Here is a 25950-nt window from a genome sequence, read left to right on the forward strand (position 1 = left end):
GTGTATTTTCACGTAAAAAAAGATCTTGCCACACTCTTCCTTTATTGTGACTTTTAACAGCTGACTTTTGTATTTATTTCCAATTGTGAAATTAACGGGATTTCATTGTATCTTTTAAAAATGCTGGAAGCTCGTTTGGGAGAAACTTTGCTGCTGAAGAAGATCGTGGAGGCGCTGAAGGAAATTATATCCCAAGGAACCCTGGACTGCAGCGATACTGGCTTTCAGGTGAAATGGAAACACCAATCGGTTGCGTATTGCAGAAATGTTTGTTAAATTTCAAAATAAGAAATTCATATAAAACATTCTGCATATTTAAACGCTTTTAAGCTAGGCAACTTTGGTATTTTCTACAAATATCTACTTATTATAAGAATACCCTTGCAGAGTGTATAGTCTTTGCTTGCAGGGTATCCGATTTTAGTCAGAAGCTTGTAAACCGATGAATGATTAATTTCCGACCCCATATAATTTCAAAAATTTGAATTTCTTCAAATTTAAATTTGAGTATGCAGAGTTTTTAAGCTAATAAAAACTAACGTAGGAATGCTTTCCGAACTAAAATTATTGATTTTTTGACTTAAAGTTTGATTTCTTTAAAAACGTGCATTAAATAAAAAAATGAGATATTAGAAAATATTAGATATTTTTACCTCTAAAATTAAACACATTATCATTAATTGATTCTTCGCTTATAGCTACAATCCATGGACAATTCCCATGTGTCGCTCGTGGCGTTGTGCTTGCAAAGAGATTGCTTCGAGAAGTTTCGTTGCGATCGCAACGTCTCCCTGGGACTGGATCTCAAATCCCTGGCCAAGGTACTCAAGTGTGCCAACAGCGACGATAGGGTCACAATTAGTGCTTCCGACAGTCCTAGCAAGGTGCTCCTCAATTTCAATTCAAAAGAAAGTGAGCGGAGCGCGGAATATGAATTAAAATTACTCAATTTGGATGAAGATCACTTGGGTATTCCTGATACCGACTACTCCTGCACCATCCAGATGCCTTCAACCGAGTTTGCCCACATCTGCCGAGACATGAGCATGTTCAGCGAGTCCGTGACGATAGAGTGCTCCAAGCAAGGCGTTAAATTCTCTGCAAGCGGCGACTTGGGATCAGCCAATATAAAACTGAGTGAAGGTGGCAAAATGAATGTGAACATCCAGGTGGAGGATCAACTTGTCCAGACCTTCGCCGGCCGCTATCTAAATACCTTCACAAAGGCCACACCACTTGCGGAGCGCGTGAAGATTTGCCTATCTGCGGAGGTGCCGCTGCTGGTGGAGTACCCCATCGAGGATTTTGGATACATTCGTTACTACCTTGCGCCGAAGGTGGACGATGCTGACGTGTAATATATCTCTTAATTGTAATGTTTATAGGATTTTTGTGTTAATATTTACATTAGTACCTTTGGTACGCATTAGTTATTTATCTGTTTTGTCTTTTCTACTGGATACTTCATTTAAATCTATTTAAAATAGAAAATATTCAATTGAAAACATATAGACACTCTTTATTTCCGGTATACCAGTACACAATATATATAATATAGGTATGTATGTATATTTTTATGCGAATAATGCACGCCTACCGAGAGGAATGTTCCGGTTTGCCTTCCGCATCTTGCAGATGCCATAATACAGTCGATAATATCAGTTGCTTGATTGAGCTAAGCTAAAAACAATGACGGGGAGACCCGATCTTTAACACGATACGAATACGAATACGAATAAGGATACCCTATGCAAGACTACGAGCTATTTGTCACGGCCAATGGTTGATGCTTCTTAATTCTACGGGTTTAAAGCTTCTAATCCTTACAGCAGCAGTACACATTGTCGCTGGAGCTGGCTGGGGTTGAGGGCGTGGTGCCGTTTTTGAGGGGCTTGCTGTAGGAATGAGGTCCTCGCATGAATACCTCAATTAGTTGACAGTGCGATCTGCAAAAATATGGGTTGTTCATGGAATATTTTAAGCACACTCAAGTGGATCGAGTAACTCACCTCATGGTTATGTCCAGGTCAGTGACTACCTCGCCATCACAGTTCCAGCTGGAAAACTCCGTGGAAGTGGATGAGGCGCCCATCTCTCCAGCCGGAGAAATGGGCTGGCAAGAGCCTGCCAGGCTGTAGTCTTCATCGCCAGCCGCGGACAGTGTTCTGAACTGAAACTTCCTGGTGCGATACACCTCAACAAACGGCAGATTGCGCTGTAAAAATGAATAATTGCAGTAATAGTAATTAATTTTATCGTTAATAAGTTTGCTATTGTATAACTAAAGGTGTCAAATAGTGTTATTTAATGCAGTCGTGCTCAGTACTCAGTAAAAAACTTACTATATCACCGCTCCTGCCAGCCGTGTTTAGCAGAAAGCGCACATTGTTGAGCAACGAAGTCTTCTTGACCAGAATTAGGTCCAGGCAGCCATCACCCAAGTGACTATATCGGGAGATGCCATTGGGACTCCTGGCACAAGCGCAGGTAATGTTTGCTCCGCAGATCATGAAAAAGTTGCCTCGCACCACTTTCCACTGCTCGTTTGCGAGGTTCCTCATTGATGAAATGGAACCAGTGGGTAGCTGAAGGTTTCCAGGACGAGGACGAGGTCTCAGTAGGGCAGACTCATTAGGAGTTAAATGGGAATCCTCTGGTTCCGGCTCCTCCCTCAAACTTCGCTGCGAATTCCTGGACTCCTCTTGGATAAGCATAGAAGACTGCTGCTCCTGGATGCTGCTTGCAAAGCTGCAGCGTTGACAATTAGCATAGCAGACGGAGGGCAGCGACTCGCCCAGAGAGCACACGCTGTCAGGACTCTGCGGTACCTCTTCCATGGGTGTAGTTAGCAGGAGATCTGGTTCTTCCAGAAGCCTCAACTCCGCCTCGTAGCCCCGATTGTTTAAGAAGGCCTTGACACCACTGTACTCGTATCTTCTTGGTCCCATCCAGCGATAGTTCTCACTCTGGGCAGCCACATCACCTAGGTATCCGTAGCTCAGGACACTGGCACAAAACCGCAGCAGGGATTGCCCATTGCTTACACTGCACACATCCAGACCGCGATGCTGGCCCAGAATCACATGAATTGCGGCTGTCCTTACATCCGCCGTGCCATGCATGCTGTAAGCAATGGTATCTGTGCTGCCGGCTGGAATCACACCCACGGGCAGGCCGGGTCTTGGAATGTATGGTGGCCGCTGCTCGTCCAGTCCCAGCTCCCTCATTCGCCGGAACAACAGCCCGTTGATCACCTCCGCCACGGTGCCATCGCCACCGACACAGCAAACAGCATCATACACTCCCAGATCGTGGGTAAGTAGTATATCTCTTACTTGGTTCGCTCTCTGGGTGGTGATACAGGTTGCATCCACACCAGCGAGTTGGAAAATGGGTCTCACATGCCGTTCGTAGGTTTGAGCGCCTGCCTTGCGACCGCCATATGGATTGATGAAGACCAGAAGACGGCGCACCCGCATCCTTGTAGGCGAAGAGCTGTGCAACCGGATCTGCAGTTCCTGATCCCACTGCCTTACTATATAAGGATCCGAGTTGAAGAAGGTCAGCCGCCTCAGCTCCCAACGATTGCAGTCCGTTTGAGATTTACTCAACCTCAAGGCATAGTTAATGGTCAGGTACTGACTGGTGGGCTTCGCCGGCATAACCTCGCCGCTGCTGTTGGAACTGCGATTCGAAGTTGGAGGTGGTGGAGGCTTAAGGGAAGCCACCTTGGTATCGCCGCTCCTCACACTAATAACGTCATCGAGGTGAAGGACATGGCTTTGTGGACCATACAAGCAGGCACCTCCGGGCTGAGAGGGTGAGTCTGCTGGCAGCGGTGCCTTGGTCTCGCTTTTCGAAGACGGCTGCTTCAGCTTCTGCAGGCGCTCCCACACCAACTGCTGGCCATGGAGCAGGACCCGGTAGCTCTTCTTCTTTAGCTGGAAATTATTCAGTAAGACATCGTGGGCGGAGGCGGAACAGGGATTGAATTTAGAGTCCCCCGAGGAGCCGATGAAGTCGGAGGCCGAGGTGGACGACCCTCCTGCTGGTTGCTTGGTCTGCGTCATCTCGACTGGCCGTCGTCTCCGTCTCCGGCAACGTCGTCGGCTTTGTCGGCACTGCGAAAAGAAAACAGGTTTTCATTAGAAATACAGTGGAAACGTTAATAAGTCAAACTCCATGATGCATTAAGTTACTAAGAGCTTCGAGTCAAAGCTGTTAAAGAATAATTAATTTTACATTTTAGATAATTATATGAATTCATGAAATATCCTTTTACTAAGCAGCAAGGGATTGGAATCACAAATTGCATTTAAATTGAATTAGTTTTTGATACTTATTTAAATTTTGATTTAATTTTGACTATGCCGAAATTATTATGACTATGAAATTTAACGCCATGACTAAAGTATTAAGTGACATTATTATTGCAAATAATTATATACTATATATCGAACTGAGCAATAGGATTAAGGGGTTTAGTTACAGGATTTAAACACAAAGTTGTCTTTAGCGATGATTGACTCTCTTTGTAATCACAAAACAAGAGGGCAAGAGTGGGAGAAGATTCGGAGCTGGGGAATGGTAGTTACTCCTCGAAATAAATCTGAGTTACGACGCTCCATTCTCTTTCCGTCTGATGTTCCACCTTTGTGACTTGGCATCTTGCGTCAGCTTTTCGACTCTTAATTGTTGTAATGAGAGGTGTCGATAGGGCAAAAGGGACGGTAATGGGGCAAAGGCGACTCAATTACATTTTCGGTGGCATTTTCAAAGTTCGGTCAACAAATGTCGGTGTCATTAGCATGAGCACGTTAATTTTTCAATGAAAACTCGATAACTGAAAATATATACTATTTATGCCTAATGGAGAATATAGGTATGGTTCATTGATCATAAAGTCATTTGTAACGCCATAAACAATCGCAATAATGGGGGTTCAAGACCAATTATTCTTTATAGATACCACACTTTGACAATAATAGAAAGGAATAATAATTCGAGGCGTTACTCTAATCAGAGTACCCTACTATTTAAACATTACAATAATAAGTAGAACTTTAGGTACGTAGGTGGAAAAAAATTTAAGAAATGACAATTTAAATAGCTTTACTAACTTTTGTTTCTAATAGCCAATGACTCATAGATCCCCTTAAAATTATCGCAATGTAGTTTAATTCCTGGTAATTGCGACAGGCCGAAGACCACCATGAACATGTGCTGCATTATCAGTTTCCAGTTAATTATACATATAAATTCTATAAACGTGTAATAAATCAATTTAAAATAAAGCTTTCAGGGGTTGGTTATTCTAAAAATAACTTGTTTAATTGAAATAGAAAGTATAATAATTAAAGTAAAACAATTAACTTCAATGACAAGAAGGAGAGCCCAAACTTTTTAAACCCTTGCAGTTTGCAATTGAGTCTGAAATTGATTAAAACTAAGCATAACATATTTAGAAATATTTTTATATGACAATTTTTTTTCTAAAAATCTCAAAACTAAACCAAAAATGCATTAATTTCAATTTGGAAAGCGTTGCTATGTTAGTTTTTAAGCTTCTGCCTAAACTTATAATACCCTGTAGGGTATAAAAATGGCTTTGGTTCCTAAAGTCCTCAGTCACCATGAAAAATCGCACAGTATCATTATCATAAATAATTTTTCTTTATTCAGTTACTACCTCCAATATGTCTACGACCCCTGAGGCGTCATTGTACCTATTTTATAGAACTAATTGACGCGTTGCTTCGAAGCTTATCAGTGGCAACAATTGCACATTCTCGGAAGTTGCTCGACCAAGTTGAAGCTTATATACATTACGCGATACGTGTTCATAGCTCACTGAGCTGAACAGCCGCTGAAAGCTGCGCAAATGTGCAAAAAACTGGTTTAAATTGTAGGCCAAGTAATGGGAAGGGAAATCAACAAAATACAATGCAGGAGGACAAGCCGAAATGAGTTGAGTGAACTCTTGATTGCAGTTTACGAGGTTGGAGAGAAGAAAAATAGCTGTCAGTCATCCGCAATTTCACAGCCCATGAAACTATAAAAATACTTCTTCTGAAATACTTCAAAGAATTCACAACTGCAGCAGACAATTAAACTAAAAGCTAGCCTGATTCATAGCTCATTTAACCAGAACCAAACAGGTTCTCCACCATTCACTTCACGTTTAGAACGTAAACTTTATGATTTCTTATTTACTAACAATAAACAATCGTTTTGAACATTTTGCGAGAGAATGAGATCAAATAAAATCTTGAATGAGCATCTCATAGACAGATGTGGGGATGAAATAATATCATTATAGAGAACAGTTTTTTTTTAGAATTTGTATTCAGACTCTTGGCATAAAGCAATTGTAGTTACCAACCTTTACTGCTAAAAAAATACTCTAAATTATAACTTTATATTAGCTGACTCAAGCCTGAGAGCTTACTTTTTTATTACAAGCGACAAACTGGGGAATCACCAACCCTTGCTTAAAGTAATATAACTTTAACCGCAACTGTGAGTTCTCGAAACTACACCGCTAACAATGAATCGTCATATTTCACGTTTTGGGAGATCTAAGCCAACGTCTGTCCAAACAAGGCTGAAAACAAAATATGCAAATAAATAGAGAATAAAGTGATATTCCGTGTTTAGTTAGGCGAGCAGCAAAAACATACTGTGCTGTTGCTAATTGGAGAGTCGCACACAAGTGAATGCCTGAAGGCAGAACTCACGCTAACAAAGCCCGTTTCATGGGGCGTATGAGCAACGCAACACAGCGCAACAAAACGCTCAAGGTTAACAACGAACGACGGCACCCAAAAAGCCGCAAAAAATCGGTTTTAGAATCGACCCAGACACGGAGACAAAAAGTGGACCGGAGAAGCTGTGCTCGAGTCGGAAAACGAGTTCTCCCCGCTCGAGTGGCGTGCAGCTGGCGACCTTCGCCTTGAATCGCTCGAGTAATCTTGGCCGGACTGCAATAACCGGCTTCTGGTTATTAAGAGTCATTAAAACAAGCTCGGACCTTGTCCACATTTGCATCTCAGTTGCAGGTTTTTGTATGTGGTATGGCTTAAAGTCGCATTTCCTGACACTCGATCTTGACATTGCCCAGTGAGGAGGCTTTTTCTGATGGGGTTTTTAACTTGCCAGCCTGTTAATGGCAAAGCAAATATTAAATACACATTTTTATTTTGTTTATAGGTACGAAAAGCCACTGGTATATTATATATGTGAGCCTCAAGTAAGCTTTGACATTGACAATTATTGCACTAAGCTATAAAATGTTCCTTTTAAAAGCGTGATTATAAGTTTTTTTTTTGTCATTATTTTGCTTTCCCATGACGGGCTATTAAAATTGCAATCAAGATTTAACTTCCATCATAAATAATAAAAAAGACTTACTGTATATTTCTTGTTTAGAAATTCTAAAAGTTTTGACATTTTTTTCTCATGTTCAACATTTATTACACCCTTTCAGGGTATTTTAATTTTAGTCAGAAGCTTGTAAGGAAGTAAAGGAGTTATTTCCGACCCCATAAATCAGACATATTCTAAATCAGAATAAACAGAATATAAAAAAACATTTTTGCATTTTTTCAAAATTTAACATATATTGCATTTTATGGGGTTTCGGAAATGATTCCTTTATTGTGTTTTAAGCTGCTGCTTAATACAAATGCCCTGCAAAAAGGTATAAAAACAGGTCATTTTATCGAATAATCATTAGTCATAATTAAGCCAGAAATGCATCAATTTCGATTCGGAAAGCTGTTTTATGTTAGTTTTAAAGGCGCTAACAAATCTGCATACTGCGTTTTAAGATTTCATAAATTCAATTTTTTGTCGAATTTTGCCAATTTTAATGATGTAACCCCTTATAAAAATTTCAATTTTTGAAAAAAACTCAAAAATGTATTTTTACATTAGACATGGCTAGATCGATTCAGCTCTTCATTCTGATCAAGAATATATATGATTTATAGGGTCGGAAATGATTCCTTCATTGTGTTATAAGCTGCTGATTAATACTAATACCCAGCAAAAAGGTATAAAAACAGGCAATTTTTTCGAATAATCAGAGTTTCTCAAACGTCATAATTAAGCCAGAAATGCATCAATTTCAATTCGGAAAGCTGTTTTATGTTAGTTTTAATAGCGCTAACAAATCTGCATACTGCGTTTGTAGATGCTGTTAAACGATTCTGACTAAAATTATAATAACCTGCAAATAGGTATAAAAACAGGCAATTTTTTTAATTAATCAGTGTTTTTCAAACATCATAGTTATGCCAAAAATGAGTTTATTTCAATTCGGAAAGCTGTTCTGTGCTAATTTTTAAAGCGCTAACAAATCTGCATACTGCGTTTTAAGATTTAATAAATTCAATTTTTTGTCGAATTTTGCCAATTTTAATGATGTAACCCCTTATAAAAATTTCAATTTTTGAAAAAAACTCAAAAATGTATTTTTACATTATACATGGCTAAATCGATTCAGCTCTTCATTCTGATCAAGAATATATATGATTTATAGGGTCGGAAATGATTCCTTCATTGTGTTATAAGCTGCTGATTAATACTAATACCCAGCAAAAAGGTATAAAAACAGGCAATTTTTTCGAATAATCAGAGTTTCTCAAACGTCATAATTAAGCCAGAAATGCATCAATTTCAATTCGGAAAGCTGTTTTATGTTAGTTTTAATAGCGCTAACAAATCTACATACTGCGTTTGTAGATGCTGTTAAACGATTCTGACTAAAATTATAATAACCTGCAAATAGGTATAAAAACAGGCAATTTTTTTACTTAATCAGTGTTTTTCAAACATCATAGTTAGGCCAAAAATGAGTTTATTTCAATTCGGAAAGCTGTTCTGTGCTAATTTTTAAAGCGCTAACAAATCTGCATACTGCGTTTTAAGATTTAATAAATTCAATTTTTTGTCGAATTTTGCCAATTTTAATGATGTAACCCCTTATAAAAATTTCAATTTTTGAAAAAAAACTCAAAAATGTATTTTTACATTAGACATGGCTAGATCGATTCAGCTCTTCATTCTGATCAAGAATATATATGATTTATAGGGTCGGAAATGATTCCTTCATTGTGTTATAAGCTGCTGATTAATACTAATACCCAGCAAAAAGGTATAAAAACAGGCAATTTTTTCGAATAATCAGAGTTTCTCAAACGTCATAATTAAGCCAGAAATGCATCAATTTCAATTCGGAAAGCTGTTTTATGTTAGTTTTAATAGCGCTAACAAATCTGCATACTGCGTTTGTTGATGCTGTTAAACGATTCTGACTAAAATTATAATAACCTGCAAATAGGTATAAAAACAGGCAATTTTTTTACTTAATCAGTGTTTTTCAAACATCATAGTTAGGCCAAAAATGAGTTTATTTCAATTCGGAAAGCTGTTCTGTGCTAATTTTTAAAGCGCTAACAAATCTGCATACTGCGTTTTAAGATTTAATAAATTCAATTTTTTGTCGAATTTTGCCAATTTTAATGATGTAACCCCTTATAAAAATTTCAATTTTTGAAAAAAACTCAAAAATGTATTTTTACATTAGACATGGCTAGATCGATTCAGCTCTTCATTCTGATCAAGAATATATATGATTTATAGGGTCGGAAATGATTCCTTCATTGTGTTATAAGCTGCTGATTAATACTAATACCCAGCAAAATGGTATAAAAACAGGCAATTTTTTCGAATAACCAGGGGTTACATTATTAAAATTGGCAAAATTCGACAAAAAATTGAATTTATGAAATCTTAAAACGCAGTATGCAGATTTGTTAGCGCTTTAAAAATTAGCACAGAACAGCTTTCCGAATTGAAATAAACTCATTTTTGGCATAACTATGATGTTTGAAAAACACAGATTAATTACAAATCAAATTACAATCAGCAGCTTATAACACAATGAAGGAATCATTTCCGACCCTATAAATCATATATATTCTTGATCAGAATGAAGAGCTGAATCGATCTAGCCATGTCTAATGTAAAAATACATTTTTGAATTTTTTTTCAAAAATTGAAATTTTTATAAGGGGTTACATCATTAAAATTGGCAAAATTCGACAAAAAATTGAATTTATGAAATCTTAAAACGCAGTATGCAGATTTGTTAGCGCTTTAAAAATTAGCACAGAACAGCTTTCCGAATTGAAATAAACTCATTTTTGGCATAACTATGATGTTTGAAAAACACAGATTAATTACAAAAATTGCCTGTTTTTATACCTATTTGCAGGTTATTATAATTTTAGTCAGAATCGTTTAACAGCATCAACAAACGCAGTATGCAGATTTGTAAGCGCTATTAAAACTAACATAAAAAGCTTTCCGAATTGAAATTGATGCATTTCTGGCTTAATTATGACGTTTGAGAAACTCTGATTTTTCGAAAAAATGGCCTGTTTTTGCTGGGTATTAGTATTAATCAGCAGCTTATAACACAATGAAGGAATCATTTCCGACCCTATAAATCATATATATTCTAGATCAGAATGAAGAGCTGAATCGATTTAGCCATGTATAATGTAAAAATACATTTTTGAGTTTTTTTTTTCAAAAATTGAAATTTTTATAAGGGTTTACATCATTAAAATTGGCAAAATTCGACCAAAAATTGAATTTATGAAATCTTAAAACGCAGTATGCAGATTTGTTAGCGCTTTAAAAATTAGCACAGAACAGCTTTCCGAATTGAAATAAACTCATTTTTGGCCTAACTATGATGTTTGAAAAACACTGATTAAGTAAAAAAATTGCCTGTTTTTATACCTATTTGCAGGTTATTATAATTTTAGTCAGAATCGTTTAACAGCATCTACAAACGCAGTATGCAGATTTGTTAGCGCTATTAAAACTAACATAAAACAGCTTTCCGAATTGAAATTGATGCATTTCTGGCTTAATTATGACGTTTGAGAAACTCTGATTATTCGAAAAAATTGCCTGTTTTTATACCTTTTTGCTGGGTATTAGTATTAATCAGCAGCTTATAACACAATGAAGGAATCATTTCCGACCCTATAAATCATATATATTCTTGATCAGAATGAAGAGCTGAATCGATCTAGCCATGTATAATGTAAAAATACATTTTTGAGTTTTTTTCAAAAATTGAAATTTTTATAAGGGGTTACATCATTAGAATTGGCAAAATTCGACAAAAAATTGAATTTAGTAAATCTTAAAACGCAGTATGCAGATTTGTTAGCGCTTTAAAAATTAGCACAGAACAGCTTTCCGAATTGAAATAAACTCATTTTTGGCCTAACTATGATGTTTGAAACACACTGATTAATTACAAAAATTGCCTGTTTTTATACCTATTTGCAGGTTATTATAATTTTAGTCAGAATCGTTTAACAGCATCAACAAACGCAGTATGCAGATTTGTTAGCGCTATTAAAACTAACATAAAACAGCTTTCCGAATTGAAATTGATGCATTTCTGGCTTAATTATGACGTTTGAGAAACTCTGATTATTCGAAAAAATTGCCTGTTTTTATACCTTTTTGCTGGGTATTAGTATTAATCAGCAGCTTATAACACAATGAAGGAATCATTTCCGACCCTATAAATCATATATATTCTTGATCAGAATGAAGAGCTGAATCGATCTAGCCATGTATAATGTAAAAATACATTTTTGAGTTTTTTTCAAAAATTGAAATTTTTATAAGGGGTTACATCATTAAAATTGGCAAAATTCGACAAAAAATTGAATTTATTAAATCTTAAAACGCAGTATGCAGATTTGTTAGCGCTTTAAAAATTAGCACAGAACAGCTTTCCGAATTGAAATAAACTCATTTTTGGCATAACTATGATGTTTGAAAAACACTGATTAATTAAAAAAATTGCCTGTTTTTATACCTATTTGCAGGTTATTATAATTTTAGTCAGAATCGTTTAACAGCATCAACAAACGCAGTATGCAGATTTGTTAGCGCTATTAAAACTAACATAAAACAGCTTTCCGAATTGAAATTGATGCATTTCTGGCTTAATTATGACGTTTGAGAAACTCTGATTATTCGAAAAAATTGCCTGTTTTTATACCTTTTTGCTGGGTATTAGTATTAATCAGCAGCTTATAACACAATGAAGGAATCATTTCCGACCCTATAAATCATATATATTCTTGATCAGAATGAAGAGCTGAATCGATTTAGCCATGTATAATGTAAAAATACATTTTTGAGTTTTTTTTCAAAAATTGAAATTTTTATAAGGGGTTACATCATTAAAATTGGCAAAATTCGACAAAAAATTGAATTTATGAAATCTTAAAACGCAGTATGCAGATTTGTTAGCGCTTTAAAAATTAGCACAGAACAGCTTTCCGAATTGAAATAAACTCATTTTTGGCATAACTATGATGTTTGAAAAACACTGATTAATTAAAAAAATTGCCTGTTTTTATACCTATTTGCAGGTTATTATAATTTTAGTCAGAATCGTTTAACAGCATCAACAAACGCAGTATGCAGATTTGTTAGCGCTATTAAAACTAACGTAAAACAGCTTTCCGAATTGAAATTGATGCATTTCTGGCTTAATTATGACGTTTGAGAAACTCTGATCTATTCGAAAAAATTGCCTGTTTTTATACCTTTTTGCTGGGTATTAGTATTAATCAGCAGCTTATAACACAATGAAGGAATCATTTCCGACCCTATAAATCATATATATTCTAGATCAGAATGAAGAGCTGAATCGATCTAGCCATGTCTAATGTAAAAATACATTTTTGAGTTTTTTTTTTTCAAAAACTGAAATTTTTATAAGGGTTTACATCATTAAAATTGGCAAAATTCGACCAAAAATTGAATTTATGAAATCTTAAAACGCAGTATGCAGATTTGTTAGCGCTTTAAAAATTAGCACAGAACAGCTTTCCGAATTGAAATAAACTCATTTTTGGCATAACTATGATGTTTGAAAAACAGATTAATTACAAAAATTGCCTGTTTTTATACCTATTTGCAGGTTATTATAATTTTATTCAGAATCGTTTAACAGCATCAACAAACGCAGTATGTAGATTTGTTAGCGCTATTAAAACTAACGTAAAACAGCTTTCCGAATTGAAATTGATGCATTTCTGGCTTAATTATGACGTTTGAGAAACTCTGATTTTTCGAAAAAATTGCCTGTTTTTATACCTTTTTGCTGGGTATTAGTATTAATCAGCAGCTTATAACACAATGAAGGAATCATTTCCGACCCTATAAATCATATATATTCTTGATCAGAATGAAGAGCTGAATCGATTTAGCCATGTATAATGTAAAAATACATTTTTGAGTTTTTTTCAAAAATTGAAATTTTTATAAGGGGTTACATCATTAAAATTGGCAAAATTCGACAAAAAATTGAATTTATTAAATCTTAAAACGCAGTATGCAGATTTGTTAGCGCTTTAAAAATTAGCACAGAACAGCTTTCCGAATTGAAATGAACTCATTTTTGGCAAACCTATGATGTTTGAAAAACACAGATTAATTTAAAAAATTGCCTGTTTTTATACCTATTTGCAGGTTATTATAATTTTAGTCAGAATCGTTTAACAGAATCAACAAACGCAGTATGCAGATTTGTTAGCGCTATTAAAACTAACATAAAACAGCTTTCCGAATTGAAATTGATGCATTTCTGGCTTAATTATGACGTTTGAGAAACTCTGATTATTCGAAAAAATGGCCTGTTTTTATACCTTTTTGCTGGGTATTAGTATTAATCAGCAGCTTATAACACAATGAAGGAATCATTTCCGACCCTATAAATCATATATATTCTTGATCAGAATGAAGAGCTGAATCGATCTAGCCATGTATAATGTAAAAATACATTTTTGAGTTTTTTTCAAAAATTGAAATTTTTATAAGGGGTTACATCATTAAAATTGGCAAAATTCGACAAAAAATTGAATTTATTAAATCTTAAAACGCAGTATGCAGATTTGTTAGCGCTTTAAAAATTAGCACAGAACAGCTTTCCGAATTGAAATAAACTCATTTTTGGCATAACTATGATGTTTGAAAAACACTGATTAATTACAAAAATTGCCTGTTTTTATACCTATTTGCAGGTTATTATAATTTTAGTCAGAATCGTTTAACAGCATCAACAAACGCAGTATGCAGATTTGTTAGCGCTATTAAAACTAACATAAAAATTTCCGAATTGAAATTGATGCATTTCTGGCTTAATTATGACGTTTGAGAAACTCTGATTATTCGAAAAAATTGCCTGTTTTTATACTTTTTGCTGGGTATTAGTATTAATCAGCAGCTTATAACACAATGAAGGAATCATTTCCGACCCTATAAATCATATATATTCTTAATCAGAATGAAGAGCTGAATCGATCTAGCCATGTCTAATGTAAAAATACATTTTTGAGTTTTTTTCAAAAATTGAAATTTTTATAAGGGGTTACATCATTAAAATTGGCAAAATTCGACAAAAAATTGAATTTATGAAATCTTAAAACGCAGTATGCAGATTTGTTAGCGCTTTAAAAATTAGCACAGAACAGCTTTCCGAATTGAAATAAACTCATTTTTGGCATAATTATGATGTTTGAAAAACACAGATTAATTAAAAAAATTGCCTGTTTTTATACCTATTTGCAGGTTATTATAATTTTAGTCAGAATCGTTTAACAGCATCAACAAACGCAGTATGCAGATTTGTAAGCGCTATTAAAACTAACTTAAAACGAATTGAAATTGATGCATTTCTGGCTTAATTATGACGTTTGAGAAACTCTGATTTTTCGAAAAAATGGCCTGTTTTTATTTGGCTGGGTATTAGTATTAATCGGCAGCTTATAACACAATGAAGGAATCATTTCCGACCCTATAAATCATATACATTCTTGATCAAAATGAAGAGCTGAATCGATCTAGCCATGTCTAATGTAAAAATACATTTTTGAGTTTTTTTTTCAAAAACTGAAATTTTTATAAGGGGTTACATCATTAAAATTGGCAAAATTCGACAAAAAATTGAATTTATGAAATCTTAAAACGCAGTATGCAGATTTGTTAGCGCTTTAAAAATTAGCACAGAACAGCATTCCGAATTGAAATAAACTCATTTTTGGCATAACTATGATGTTTGAAAAACACAGATTAATTACAAAAATTGCCTGTTTTTATACCTATTTGCAGGTTATTATAATTTTAGTCAGAATCGTTTAACAGCATCAACAAACGCAGTATGCAGATTTGTTAGCGCTATTAAAACTAACGTAAAACAGCTTTCCGAATTGAAATTGATGCATTTCTGGCTTAATTATGACGTTTGAGAAACTCTGATTTTTCGAAAAAATGGCCTGTTTTTATACCTTTTTGCTGGGTATTAGTATTAATCAGCAGCTTATAACACAATGAAGGAATCATTTCCGACCCTATAAATCATATATATTCTTGCTCAGAATGAAGAGCTGAATCGATCTAGCCATGTCTAATGTAAAAATACATTTTTGAATTTTTTTTCAAAAATTGAAATTTTTATAAGGGGTTACATCATTAAAATTGGCAAAATTCGACAAAAAATTGAATTTATGAAATCTTAAAACGCAGTATGCAGATTTGTTAGCGCTTTAAAAATTAGCACAGAACAGCTTTCCGAATTGAAATAAACTCATTTTTGGCATAACTATGATGTTTGAAAAACACAGATTAATTAAAAAAATTGCCTGTTTTTATACCTATTTGCAGGTTATTATAATTTTAGTCAGAATCGTTTAACAGCATCAACAAACGCAGTATGCAGATTTTTAAGCGCTATTAAAACTAACGTAAAACAGCTTTCCGAATTGAAATTGATGCATTTCTGGCTTAATTATGACGTTTGAGAAACTCTGATTTTTCGAAAAAATGGCCTGTTTTTATACCTTTTTGCTGGGTATTAGTATTAATCAGCAGCTTATAACACAATGAAGGAATCATTTCCGACCCTATAAATCATATATATTCTTGATCAGAATGAAGAGCTGAATCGATCTAGCCATGTCTAATGTAAAAATACATTTTTGAGTTTTTTTCAAAAATTGAAATTTTTATAAGGGGTTACATCATTAAAATTGGCAAAATTCGACAAAAAATTGAATTTATGAAATCTTAAAACGCAGTATGCAGATTTGTTAGCGCTTTAAAAATTAGCACAGAACAGCTTTCCGAATTGAAATAAACTCATTTTTGGCATAACTATGATGTTTGAAAAACACAGATTAATTACAAAAATTGCCTGTTTTTATACCTATTTGCAGGTTATTATAATTTTAGTCAGAATCGTTTAACAGCATCAACAAACGCAGTATGCAGATTTGTAAGCGCTATTAAAACTAACTTAAAACGAATTGAAATTGATGCATTTCTGGCTTAATTATGACGTTTGAGAAACTCTGATTTTTCGAAAAAATGGCCTGTTTTGCTGGGTATTAGTATTAATCGGCAGCTTATAACACAATGAAGGAATCATTTCCGACCCTATAAATCATATACATTCTTGATCAAAATGAAGAGCTGAATCGATCTAGCCATGTCTAATGTAAAAATACATTTTTGAGTTTTTTTTCAAAAACTGAAATTTTTATAAGGGGTTACATCATTAAAATTGGCAAAATTCGACAAAAAATTGAATTTATGAAATCTTAAAACGCAGTATGCAGATTTGTTAGCGCTTTAAAAATTAGCACAGAACAGCATTCCGAATTGAAATAAACTCATTTTTGGCATAACTATGATGTTTGAAAAACACAGATTAATTACAAAAATTGCCTGTTTTTATACCTATTTGCAGGTTATTATAATTTTAGTCAGAATCGTTTAACAGCATCAACAAACGCAGTATGCAGATTTGTTAGCGCTATTAAAACTAACGTAAAACAGCTTTCCGAATTGAAATTGATGCATTTCTGGCTTAATTATGACGTTTGAGAAACTCTGATTTTTCGAAAAAATGGCCTGTTTTTATACCTTTTTGCTGGGTATTAGTATTAATCAGCAGCTTATAACACAATGAAGGAATCATTTCCGACCCTATAAATCATATATATTCTTGCTCAGAATGAAGAGCTGAATCGATCTAGCCATGTCTTATGTAAAAATACATTTTTGAATTTTTTTTCAAAAATTGAAATTTTTATAAGGGGTTACATCATTAAAATTGGCAAAATTCGACAAAAAATTGAATTTATGAAATCTTAAAACGCAGTATGCAGATTTGTTAGCGCTTTAAAAATTAGCACAGAACAGCTTTCCGAATTGAAATAAACTCAATTTTGGCATAACTATGATGTTTGAAAAACACAGATTAATTACAAAAATTGCCTGTTTTTATACCTATTTGCAGGTTATTATAATTTTAGTCAGAATCGTTTAACAGCATCAACAAACGCAGTATGCAGATTTGTTAGCGCTTTAAAAATTAGCACAGAACAGCTTTCCGAATTGAAATAAACTCATTTTTGGCATAACTATGATGTTTGAAAAACACAGATTAATTACAAAAATTGCCTGTTTTTATACCTATTTGCAGGTTATTATAATTTTAGTCAGAATCGTTTAACAGCATCAACAAACGCAGTATGCAGATTTGTAAGCGCTATTAAAACTAACTTAAAACGAATTGAAATTGATGCATTTCTGGCTTAATTATGACGTTTGAGAAACTCTGATTTTTCGAAAAAATTGCCTGTTTTGCTGGGTATTAGTATTAATCAGCAGCTTATAACACAATGAAGGAATCATTTCCGACCCTATAAATCATATATATTCTTAATCAGAATGAAGAGCTGAATCGATCTAGCCATGTCTAATGTAAAAATACATTTTTGAGTTTTTTTCAAAAATTGAAATTTTTATAAGGGGTTACATCATTAAAATTGGCAAAATTCGACAAAAAATTGAATTTATGAAATCTTAAAACGCAGTATGCAGATTTGTTAGCGCTTTAAAAATTAGCACAGAACAGCTTTCCGAATTGAAATAAACTCATTTTTGGCATAACTATGATGTTTGAAAAACACAGATTAATTACAAAAATTGCCTGTTTTTATACCTATTTGCAGGTTATTATAATTTTAGTCAGAATCGTTTAACAGCATCAACAAACGCAGTATGCAGATTTGTAAGCGCTATTAAAACTAACTTAAAACGAATTGAAATTGATGCATTTCTGGCTTAATTATGACGTTTGAGAAACTCTGATTTTTCGAAAAAATTGCCTGTTTTGCTGGGTATTAGTATTAATCGGCAGCTTATAACACAATGAAGGAATCATTTCCGACCCTATAAATCATATACATTCTTGATCAAAATGAAGAGCTGAATCGATCTAGCCATGTCTAATGTAAAAATACATTTTTGAGTTTTTTTTCAAAAACTGAAATTTTTATAAGGGGTTACATCATTAAAATTGGCAAAATTCGACAAAAAATTGAATTTATGAAATCTTAAAACGCAGTATGCAGATTTGTTAGCGCTTTAAAAATTAGCACAGAACAGCATTCCGAATTGAAATAAACTCATTTTTGGCATAACTATGATGTTTGAAAAACACAGATTAATTACAAAAATTGCCTGTTTTTATACCTATTTGCAGGTTATTATAATTTTAGTCAGAATCGTTTAACAGCATCAACAAACGCAGTATGCAGATTTGTTAGCGCTATTAAAACTAACGTAAAACAGCTTTCCGAATTGAAATTGATGCATTTCTGGCTTAATTATGACGTTTGAGAAACTCTGATTTTTCGAAAAAATGGCCTGTTTTTATACCTTTTTGCTGGGTATTAGTATTAATCAGCAGCTTATAACACAATGAAGGAATCATTTCCGACCCTATAAATCATATATATTCTTGCTCAGAATGAAGAGCTGAATCGATCTAGCCATGTCTAATGTAAAAATACATTTTTGAATTTTTTTTCAAAAATTGAAATTTTTATAAGGGGGTACATCATTAAAATTGGCAAAATTCGACAAAAAATTGAATTTATGAAATCTTAAAACGCAGTATGCAGATTTGTTAGCGCTTTAAAAATTAGCACAGAACAGCTTTCCGAATTGAAATAAACTCAATTTTGGCATAACTATGATGTTTGAAAAACACAGATTAATTTAAAAAATTGCCTGTTTTTATACCTATTTGCAGGTTATTATAATTTTAGTCAGAATCGTTTAACAGCATCAACAAACGCAGTATGCAGATTTGTTAGCGCTTTAAAAATTAGCACAGAACAGCTTTCCGAATTGAAATAAACTCATTTTTGGCATAACTATGATGTTTGAAAAACACAGATTAATTACAAAAATTGCCTGTTTTTATACCTATTTGCAGGTTATTATAATTTTAGTCAGAATCGTTTAACAGCATCAACAAACGCAGTATGCAGATTTGTAAGCGCTATTAAAACTAACTTAAAACGAATTGAAATTGATGCATTTCTGGCTTAATTATGACGTTTGAGAAACTCTGATTTTTCGAAAAAATTGCCTGTTTTTGCTGGGTATTAGTATTAATCAGCAGCTTATAACACAATGAAGGAATCATTTCCGACCCTATAAATCATATATATTCTTAATCAGAATGAAGAGCTGAATCGATCTAGCCATGTCTAATGTAAAAATACATTTTTGAGTTTTTTTCAAAAATTGAAATTTTTATAAGGGGTTACATCATTAAAATTGGCAAAATTCGACAAAAAATTGAATTTATGAAATCTTAAAACGCAGTATGCAGATTTGTTAGCGCTTTAAAAATTAGCACAGAACAGCTTTCCGAATTGAAATAAACTCATTTTTGGCATAACTATGATGTTTGAAAAACACAGATTAATTACAAAAATTGCCTGTTTTTATACCTATTTGCAGGTTATTATAATTTTAGTCAGAATCGTTTAACAGCATCAACAAACGCAGTATGCAGATTTGTAAGCGCTATTAAAACTAACTTAAAACGAATTGAAATTGATGCATTTCTGGCTTAATTATGACGTTTGAGAAACTCTGATTTTTCGAAAAAATTGCCTGTTTTGCTGGGTATTAGTATTAATCGGCAGCTTATAACACAATGAAGGAATCATTTCCGACCCTATAAATCATATACATTCTTGATCAAAATGAAGAGCTGAATCGATCTAGCCATGTCTAATGTAAAAATACATTTTTGAGTTTTTTTTCAAAAACTGAAATTTTTATAAGGGGTTACATCATTAAAATTGGCAAAATTCGACAAAAAATTGAATTTATGAAATCTTAAAACGCAGTATGCAGATTTGTTAGCGCTTTAAAAATTAGCACAGAACAGCATTCCGAATTGAAATAAACTCATTTTTGGCATAACTATGATGTTTGAAAAACACAGATTAATTACAAAAATTGCCTGTTTTTATACCTATTTGCAGGTTATTATAATTTTAGTCAGAATCGTTTAACAGCATCAACAAACGCAGTATGCAGATTTGTTAGCGCTATTAAAACTAACGTAAAACAGCTTTCCGAATTGAAATTGATGCATTTCTGGCTTAATTATGACGTTTGAGAAACTCTGATTTTTCGAAAAAATGGCCTGTTTTTATACCTTTTTGCTGGGTATTAGTATTAATCAGCAGCTTATAACACAATGAAGGAATCATTTCCGACCCTATAAATCATATATATTCTTGCTCAGAATGAAGAGCTGAATCGATCTAGCCATGTCTAATGTAAAAATACATTTTTGAATTTTTTTTCAAAAATTGAAATTTTTATAAGGGGGTACATCATTAAAATTGGCAAAATTCGACAAAAAATTGAATTTATGAAATCTTAAAACGCAGTATGCAGATTTGTTAGCGCTTTAAAAATTAGCACAGAACAGCTTTCCGAATTGAAATAAACTCAATTTTGGCATAACTATGATGTTTGAAAAACACAGATTAATTTAAAAAATTGCCTGTTTTTATACCTATTTGCAGGTTATTATAATTTTAGTCAGAATCGTTTAACAGCATCAACAAACGCAGTATGCAGATTTGTTAGCGCTATTAAAACTAACGTAAAACAGCTTTCCGAATTGAAATTGATGCATTTCTGGCTTAATTATGACGTTTGAGAAACTCTGATTTTTCGAAAAAATGGCCTGTTTTTATACCTTTTTGCTGGGTATTAGTATTAATCAGCAGCTTATAACACAATGAAGGAATCATTTCCGACCCTATAAATCATATATATTCTTGATCAGAATGAAGAGCTGAATCGATCTAGCCATGTCTAATGTAAAAATACATTTTTGAGTTTTTTTCAAAAATTGAAATTTTTATAAGGGGTTACATCATTAAAATTGGCAAAATTCGACAAAAAATTGAATTTATGAAATCTTAAAACGCAGTATGCAGATTTGTTAGCGCTTTAAAAATTAGCACAGAACAGCTTTCCGAATTGAAATAAACTCATTTTTGGCATAACTATGATGTTTGAAAAACACAGATTAATTACAAAAATTGCCTGTTTTTATACCTATTTGCAGGTTATTATAATTTTAGTCAGAATCGTTTAACAGCATCAACAAACGCAGTATGCAGATTTGTAAGCGCTATTAAAACTAACTTAAAACGAATTGAAATTGATGCATTTCTGGCTTAATTATGACGTTTGAGAAACTCTGATTTTTCGAAAAAATGGCCTGTTTTGCTGGGTATTAGTATTAATCGGCAGCTTATAACACAATGAAGGAATCATTTCCGACCCTATAAATCATATACATTCTTGATCAAAATGAAGAGCTGAATCGATCTAGCCATGTCTAATGTAAAAATACATTTTTGAGTTTTTTTTCAAAAACTGAAATTTTTATAAGGGGTTACATCATTAAAATTGGCAAAATTCGACAAAAAATTGAATTTATGAAATCTTAAAACGCAGTATGCAGATTTGTTAGCGCTTTAAAAATTAGCACAGAACAGCATTCCGAATTGAAATAAACTCATTTTTGGCATAACTATGATGTTTGAAAAACACAGATTAATTACAAAAATTGCCTGTTTTTATACCTATTTGCAGGTTATTATAATTTTAGTCAGAATCGTTTAACAGCATCAACAAACGCAGTATGCAGATTTGTTAGCGCTATTAAAACTAACGTAAAACAGCTTTCCGAATTGAAATTGATGCATTTCTGGCTTAATTATGACGTTTGAGAAACTCTGATTTTTCGAAAAAATGGCCTGTTTTTATACCTTTTTGCTGGGTATTAGTATTAATCAGCAGCTTATAACACAATGAAGGAATCATTTCCGACCCTATAAATCATATATATTCTTGCTCAGAATGAAGAGCTGAATCGATCTAGCCATGTCTAATGTAAAAATACATTTTTGAATTTTTTTTCAAAAATTGAAATTTTTATAAGGGGTTACATCATTAAAATTGGCAAAATTCGACAAAAAATTGAATTTATGAAATCTTAAAACGCAGTATGCAGATTTGTTAGCGCTTTAAAAATTAGCACAGAACAGCTTTCCGAATTGAAATAAACTCAATTTTGGCATAACTATGATGTTTGAAAAACACAGATTAATTTAAAAAATTGCCTGTTTTTATACCTATTTGCAGGTTATTATAATTTTAGTCAGAATCGTTTAACAGCATCAACAAACGCAGTATGCAGATTTTTAAGCGCTATTAAAACTAACGTAAAACAGCTTTCCGAATTGAAATTGATGCATTTCTGGCTTAATTATAACGTTTGAGAAACTCTGATTTTTCGAAAAAATGGCCTGTTTTTATACCTTTTTGCTGGGTATTAGTATTAATCAGCAGCTTATAACACAATGAAGGAATCATTTCCGACCCTATAAATCATATATATTCTTGATCAGAATGAAGAGCTGAATCGATCTAGCCATGTCTAATGTAAAAATACATTTTTGAGTTTTTTTCAAAAATTGAAATTTTTATAAGGGGTTACATCATTAAAATTGGCAAAATTCGACAAAAAATTGAATTTATGAAATCTTAAAACGCAGTATGCAGATTTGTTAGCGCTTTAAAAATTAGCACAGAACAGCTTTCCGAATTGAAATAAACTCATTTTTGGCATAACTATGATGTTTGAAAAACACAGATTAATTACAAAAATTGCCTGTTTTTATACCTATTTGCAGGTTATTATAATTTTAGTCAGAATCGTTTAACAGCATCAACAAACGCAGTATGCAGATTTGTAAGCGCTATTAAAACTAACTTAAAACGAATTGAAATTGATGCATTTCTGGCTTAATTATGACGTTTGAGAAACTCTGATTTTTCGAAAAAATGGCCTGTTTTGCTGGGTATTAGTATTAATCGGCAGCTTATAACACAATGAAGGAATCATTTCCGACCCTATAAATCATATACATTCTTGATCAAAATGAAGAGCTGAATCGATCTAGCCATGTCTAATGTAAAAATACATTTTTGAGTTTTTTTTCAAAAACTGAAATTTTTATAAGGGGTTACATCATTAAAATTGGCAAAATTCGACAAAAAATTGAATTTATGAAATCTTAAAACGCAGTATGCAGATTTGTTAGCGCTTTAAAAATTAGCACAGAACAGCATTCCGAATTGAAATAAACTCATTTTTGGCATAACTATGATGTTTGAAAAACACAGATTAATTACAAAAATTGCCTGTTTTTATACCTATTTGCAGGTTATTATAATTTTAGTCAGAATCGTTTAACAGCATCAACAAACGCAGTATGCAGATTTGTTAGCGCTATTAAAACTAACGTAAAACAGCTTTCCGAATTGAAATTGATGCATTTCTGGCTTAATTATGACGTTTGAGAAACTCTGATTTTTCGAAAAAATGGCCTGTTTTTATACCTTTTTGCTGGGTATTAGTATTAATCAGCAGCTTATAACACAATGAAGGAATCATTTCCGACCCTATAAATCATATATATTCTTGCTCAGAATGAAGAGCTGAATCGATCTAGCCATGTCTAATGTAAAAATACATTTTTGAATTTTTTTTCAAAAATTGAAATTTTTATAAGGGGTTACATCATTAAAATTGGCAAAATTCGACAAAAAATTGAATTTATGAAATCTTAAAACGCAGTATGCAGATTTGTTAGCGCTTTAAAAATTAGCACAGAACAGCTTTCCGAATTGAAATAAACTCAATTTTGGCATAACTATGATGTTTGAAAAACACAGATTAATTACAAAAATTGCCTGTTTTTATACCTATTTGCAGGTTATTATAATTTTAGTCAGAATCGTTTAACAGCATCAACAAACGCAGTATGCAGATTTGTTAGCGCTATTAAAACTAACGTAAAACAGCTTTCCGAATTGAAATTGATGCATTTCTGGCTTAATTATGACGTTTGAGAAACTCTGATTTTTCGAAAAAATGGCCTGTTTTTATACCTTTTTGCTGGGTATTAGTATTAATCAGCAGCTTATAACACAATGAAGGAATCATTTCCGACCCTATAAATCATATATATTCTTGATCAGAATGAAGAGCTGAATCGATCTAGCCATGTCTAATGTAAAAATACATTTTTGAGTTTTTTTCAAAAATTAAAAAAATTCGACAAAAAATTGAATTTATTAAATCTTAAAACGCAGTATGCAGATTTGTTAGCGCTTTAAAAATTAGCACAGAACAGCTTTCCGAATTGAAATAAACTCATTTTTGGCATAACTATGATGTTTGAAAAACACAGATTAATTACAAAAATTGCCTGTTTTTATACCTATTTGCAGGTTATTATAATTTTAGTCAGAATCGTTTAACAGCATCAACAAACGCAGTATGCAGATTTGTTAGCGCTATTAAAACTAACGTAAAACAGCTTTCCGAATTGAAATTGATGCATTTATGGCTTAATTATGACGTTTGAGAAACTCTGATTTTTCGAAAAAATGGCCTGTTTTTATACCTTTTTGCTGGGTATTAGTATTAATCAGCAGCTTATAACACAATGAAGGAATCATTTCCGACCCTATAAATCATATATATTCTTGATCAGAATGAAGAGCTGAATCGATCTAGCCATGTCTAATGTAAAAATACATTTTTGAGTTTTTTTTTTTAAATTGAAATTTTTATACATCATTAAAATTGACAGAATTCGACAAAAAATTGAATTTATTAAATCTTAAAACGCAGTATGCAGATGTGTTAGCGCTTTAAAAATTAGCACAGAATAGCTTTCCGAATTGAAATAAAATCATTTTTGGCATAACTCTGATGCTTGAAAAACACTGATTAATTTAAAAAATTGCCTGTTTTTATACCTATTTGCAGGTTATTATAATTTTAGTCAGAATCGTTTAACAGCATCAACAAACGCAGTATGCAGATTTGTTAGCGCTATTAAAACTAACATAAAACAGCTTTCCGAATTGAAATTGATGCATTTCTGGCTTAATTATGACGTTTGAGAAACTCCGATTATTCGAAAAAATGGCCTGTTTTTATACCTTTTTGCTGGGTATTAGTATTAATCAGCAGCTTATAATACAATGAAGGAATCATTTCCGACCCTATAAATCATATATGTATATTCTAGATCAGAATGAAGAGCTGAATCGATCTAGCCATGTCTAATGTAAAAATACATTTTTGAGATTTTTTTTAAAAATTGAAATTTTTATAAGGGGTTACATCATTAAAATTGGCTAAATTCGGCAACAAATTGAATTTTTAAAAACTGATAAAAAGTATACTTATTTGTTAACCATGCAGAACCTAGAATAGAATAGGTTTTTGAATCGAAATTAATGCATTTTTGGTTTAGTTATGAGTTTTTTAAGTTATGCTTTTTTAATTTAATAATTAATATACCACTATTGTATATTCGCAACCATGATCCTTTGACTAACTGCAAGGGTATACACACTTCGGCT

General features: G+C 32.8%; 2 protein-coding genes across 4 annotated transcripts in view; one reads left to right on the plus strand and one right to left on the minus strand.

The window, feature by feature from the left end:
* On the plus strand, window positions 1-1505 carry PCNA2 (Proliferating cell nuclear antigen 2). Its single transcript, XM_020943783.2, has 2 exons — window positions 1-228; window positions 699-1505. The coding sequence occupies exons 1-2, from the start codon at window positions 121-123 to the stop codon at window positions 1356-1358; spliced, it is 768 nt and encodes a 255-aa protein (XP_020799442.2). The 5' UTR covers window positions 1-120; the 3' UTR covers window positions 1359-1505.
* Window positions 1499-25950, minus strand: part of Cerk (Ceramide kinase) — a 27680-nt gene continuing 3228 nt past the window's right edge. Inside the window, exons 1-4 of one of the 3 annotated variants that reach the window (XM_086826209.1) lie at window positions 4340-4418; window positions 2343-4121; window positions 2010-2215; window positions 1499-1946 (exon numbers count right to left, since the gene is read on the minus strand). In XM_086826209.1, coding sequence (XP_086682335.1) covers window positions 1817-1946; window positions 2010-2215; window positions 2343-4070 — 2064 coding nt within the window. In that variant the 5' untranslated portion in view covers window positions 4071-4121; window positions 4340-4418 and the 3' untranslated portion in view covers window positions 1499-1816. Of the gene's footprint in view, window positions 1947-2009; window positions 2216-2342; window positions 4122-4242; window positions 4419-25950 lie in introns of those variants that run through there. The other 2 variants (XM_020943648.2, XM_020943647.2) reach the window with 2 other exon arrangements.

This window comes from Drosophila serrata, unplaced genomic scaffold (assembly GCF_035046125.1).
Source record: "Drosophila serrata isolate PLE 108 unplaced genomic scaffold, ASM3504612v1 contig_156, whole genome shotgun sequence".
In the NCBI taxonomy this organism is placed as follows: Eukaryota; Metazoa; Arthropoda; class Insecta; order Diptera; family Drosophilidae; genus Drosophila; species Drosophila serrata.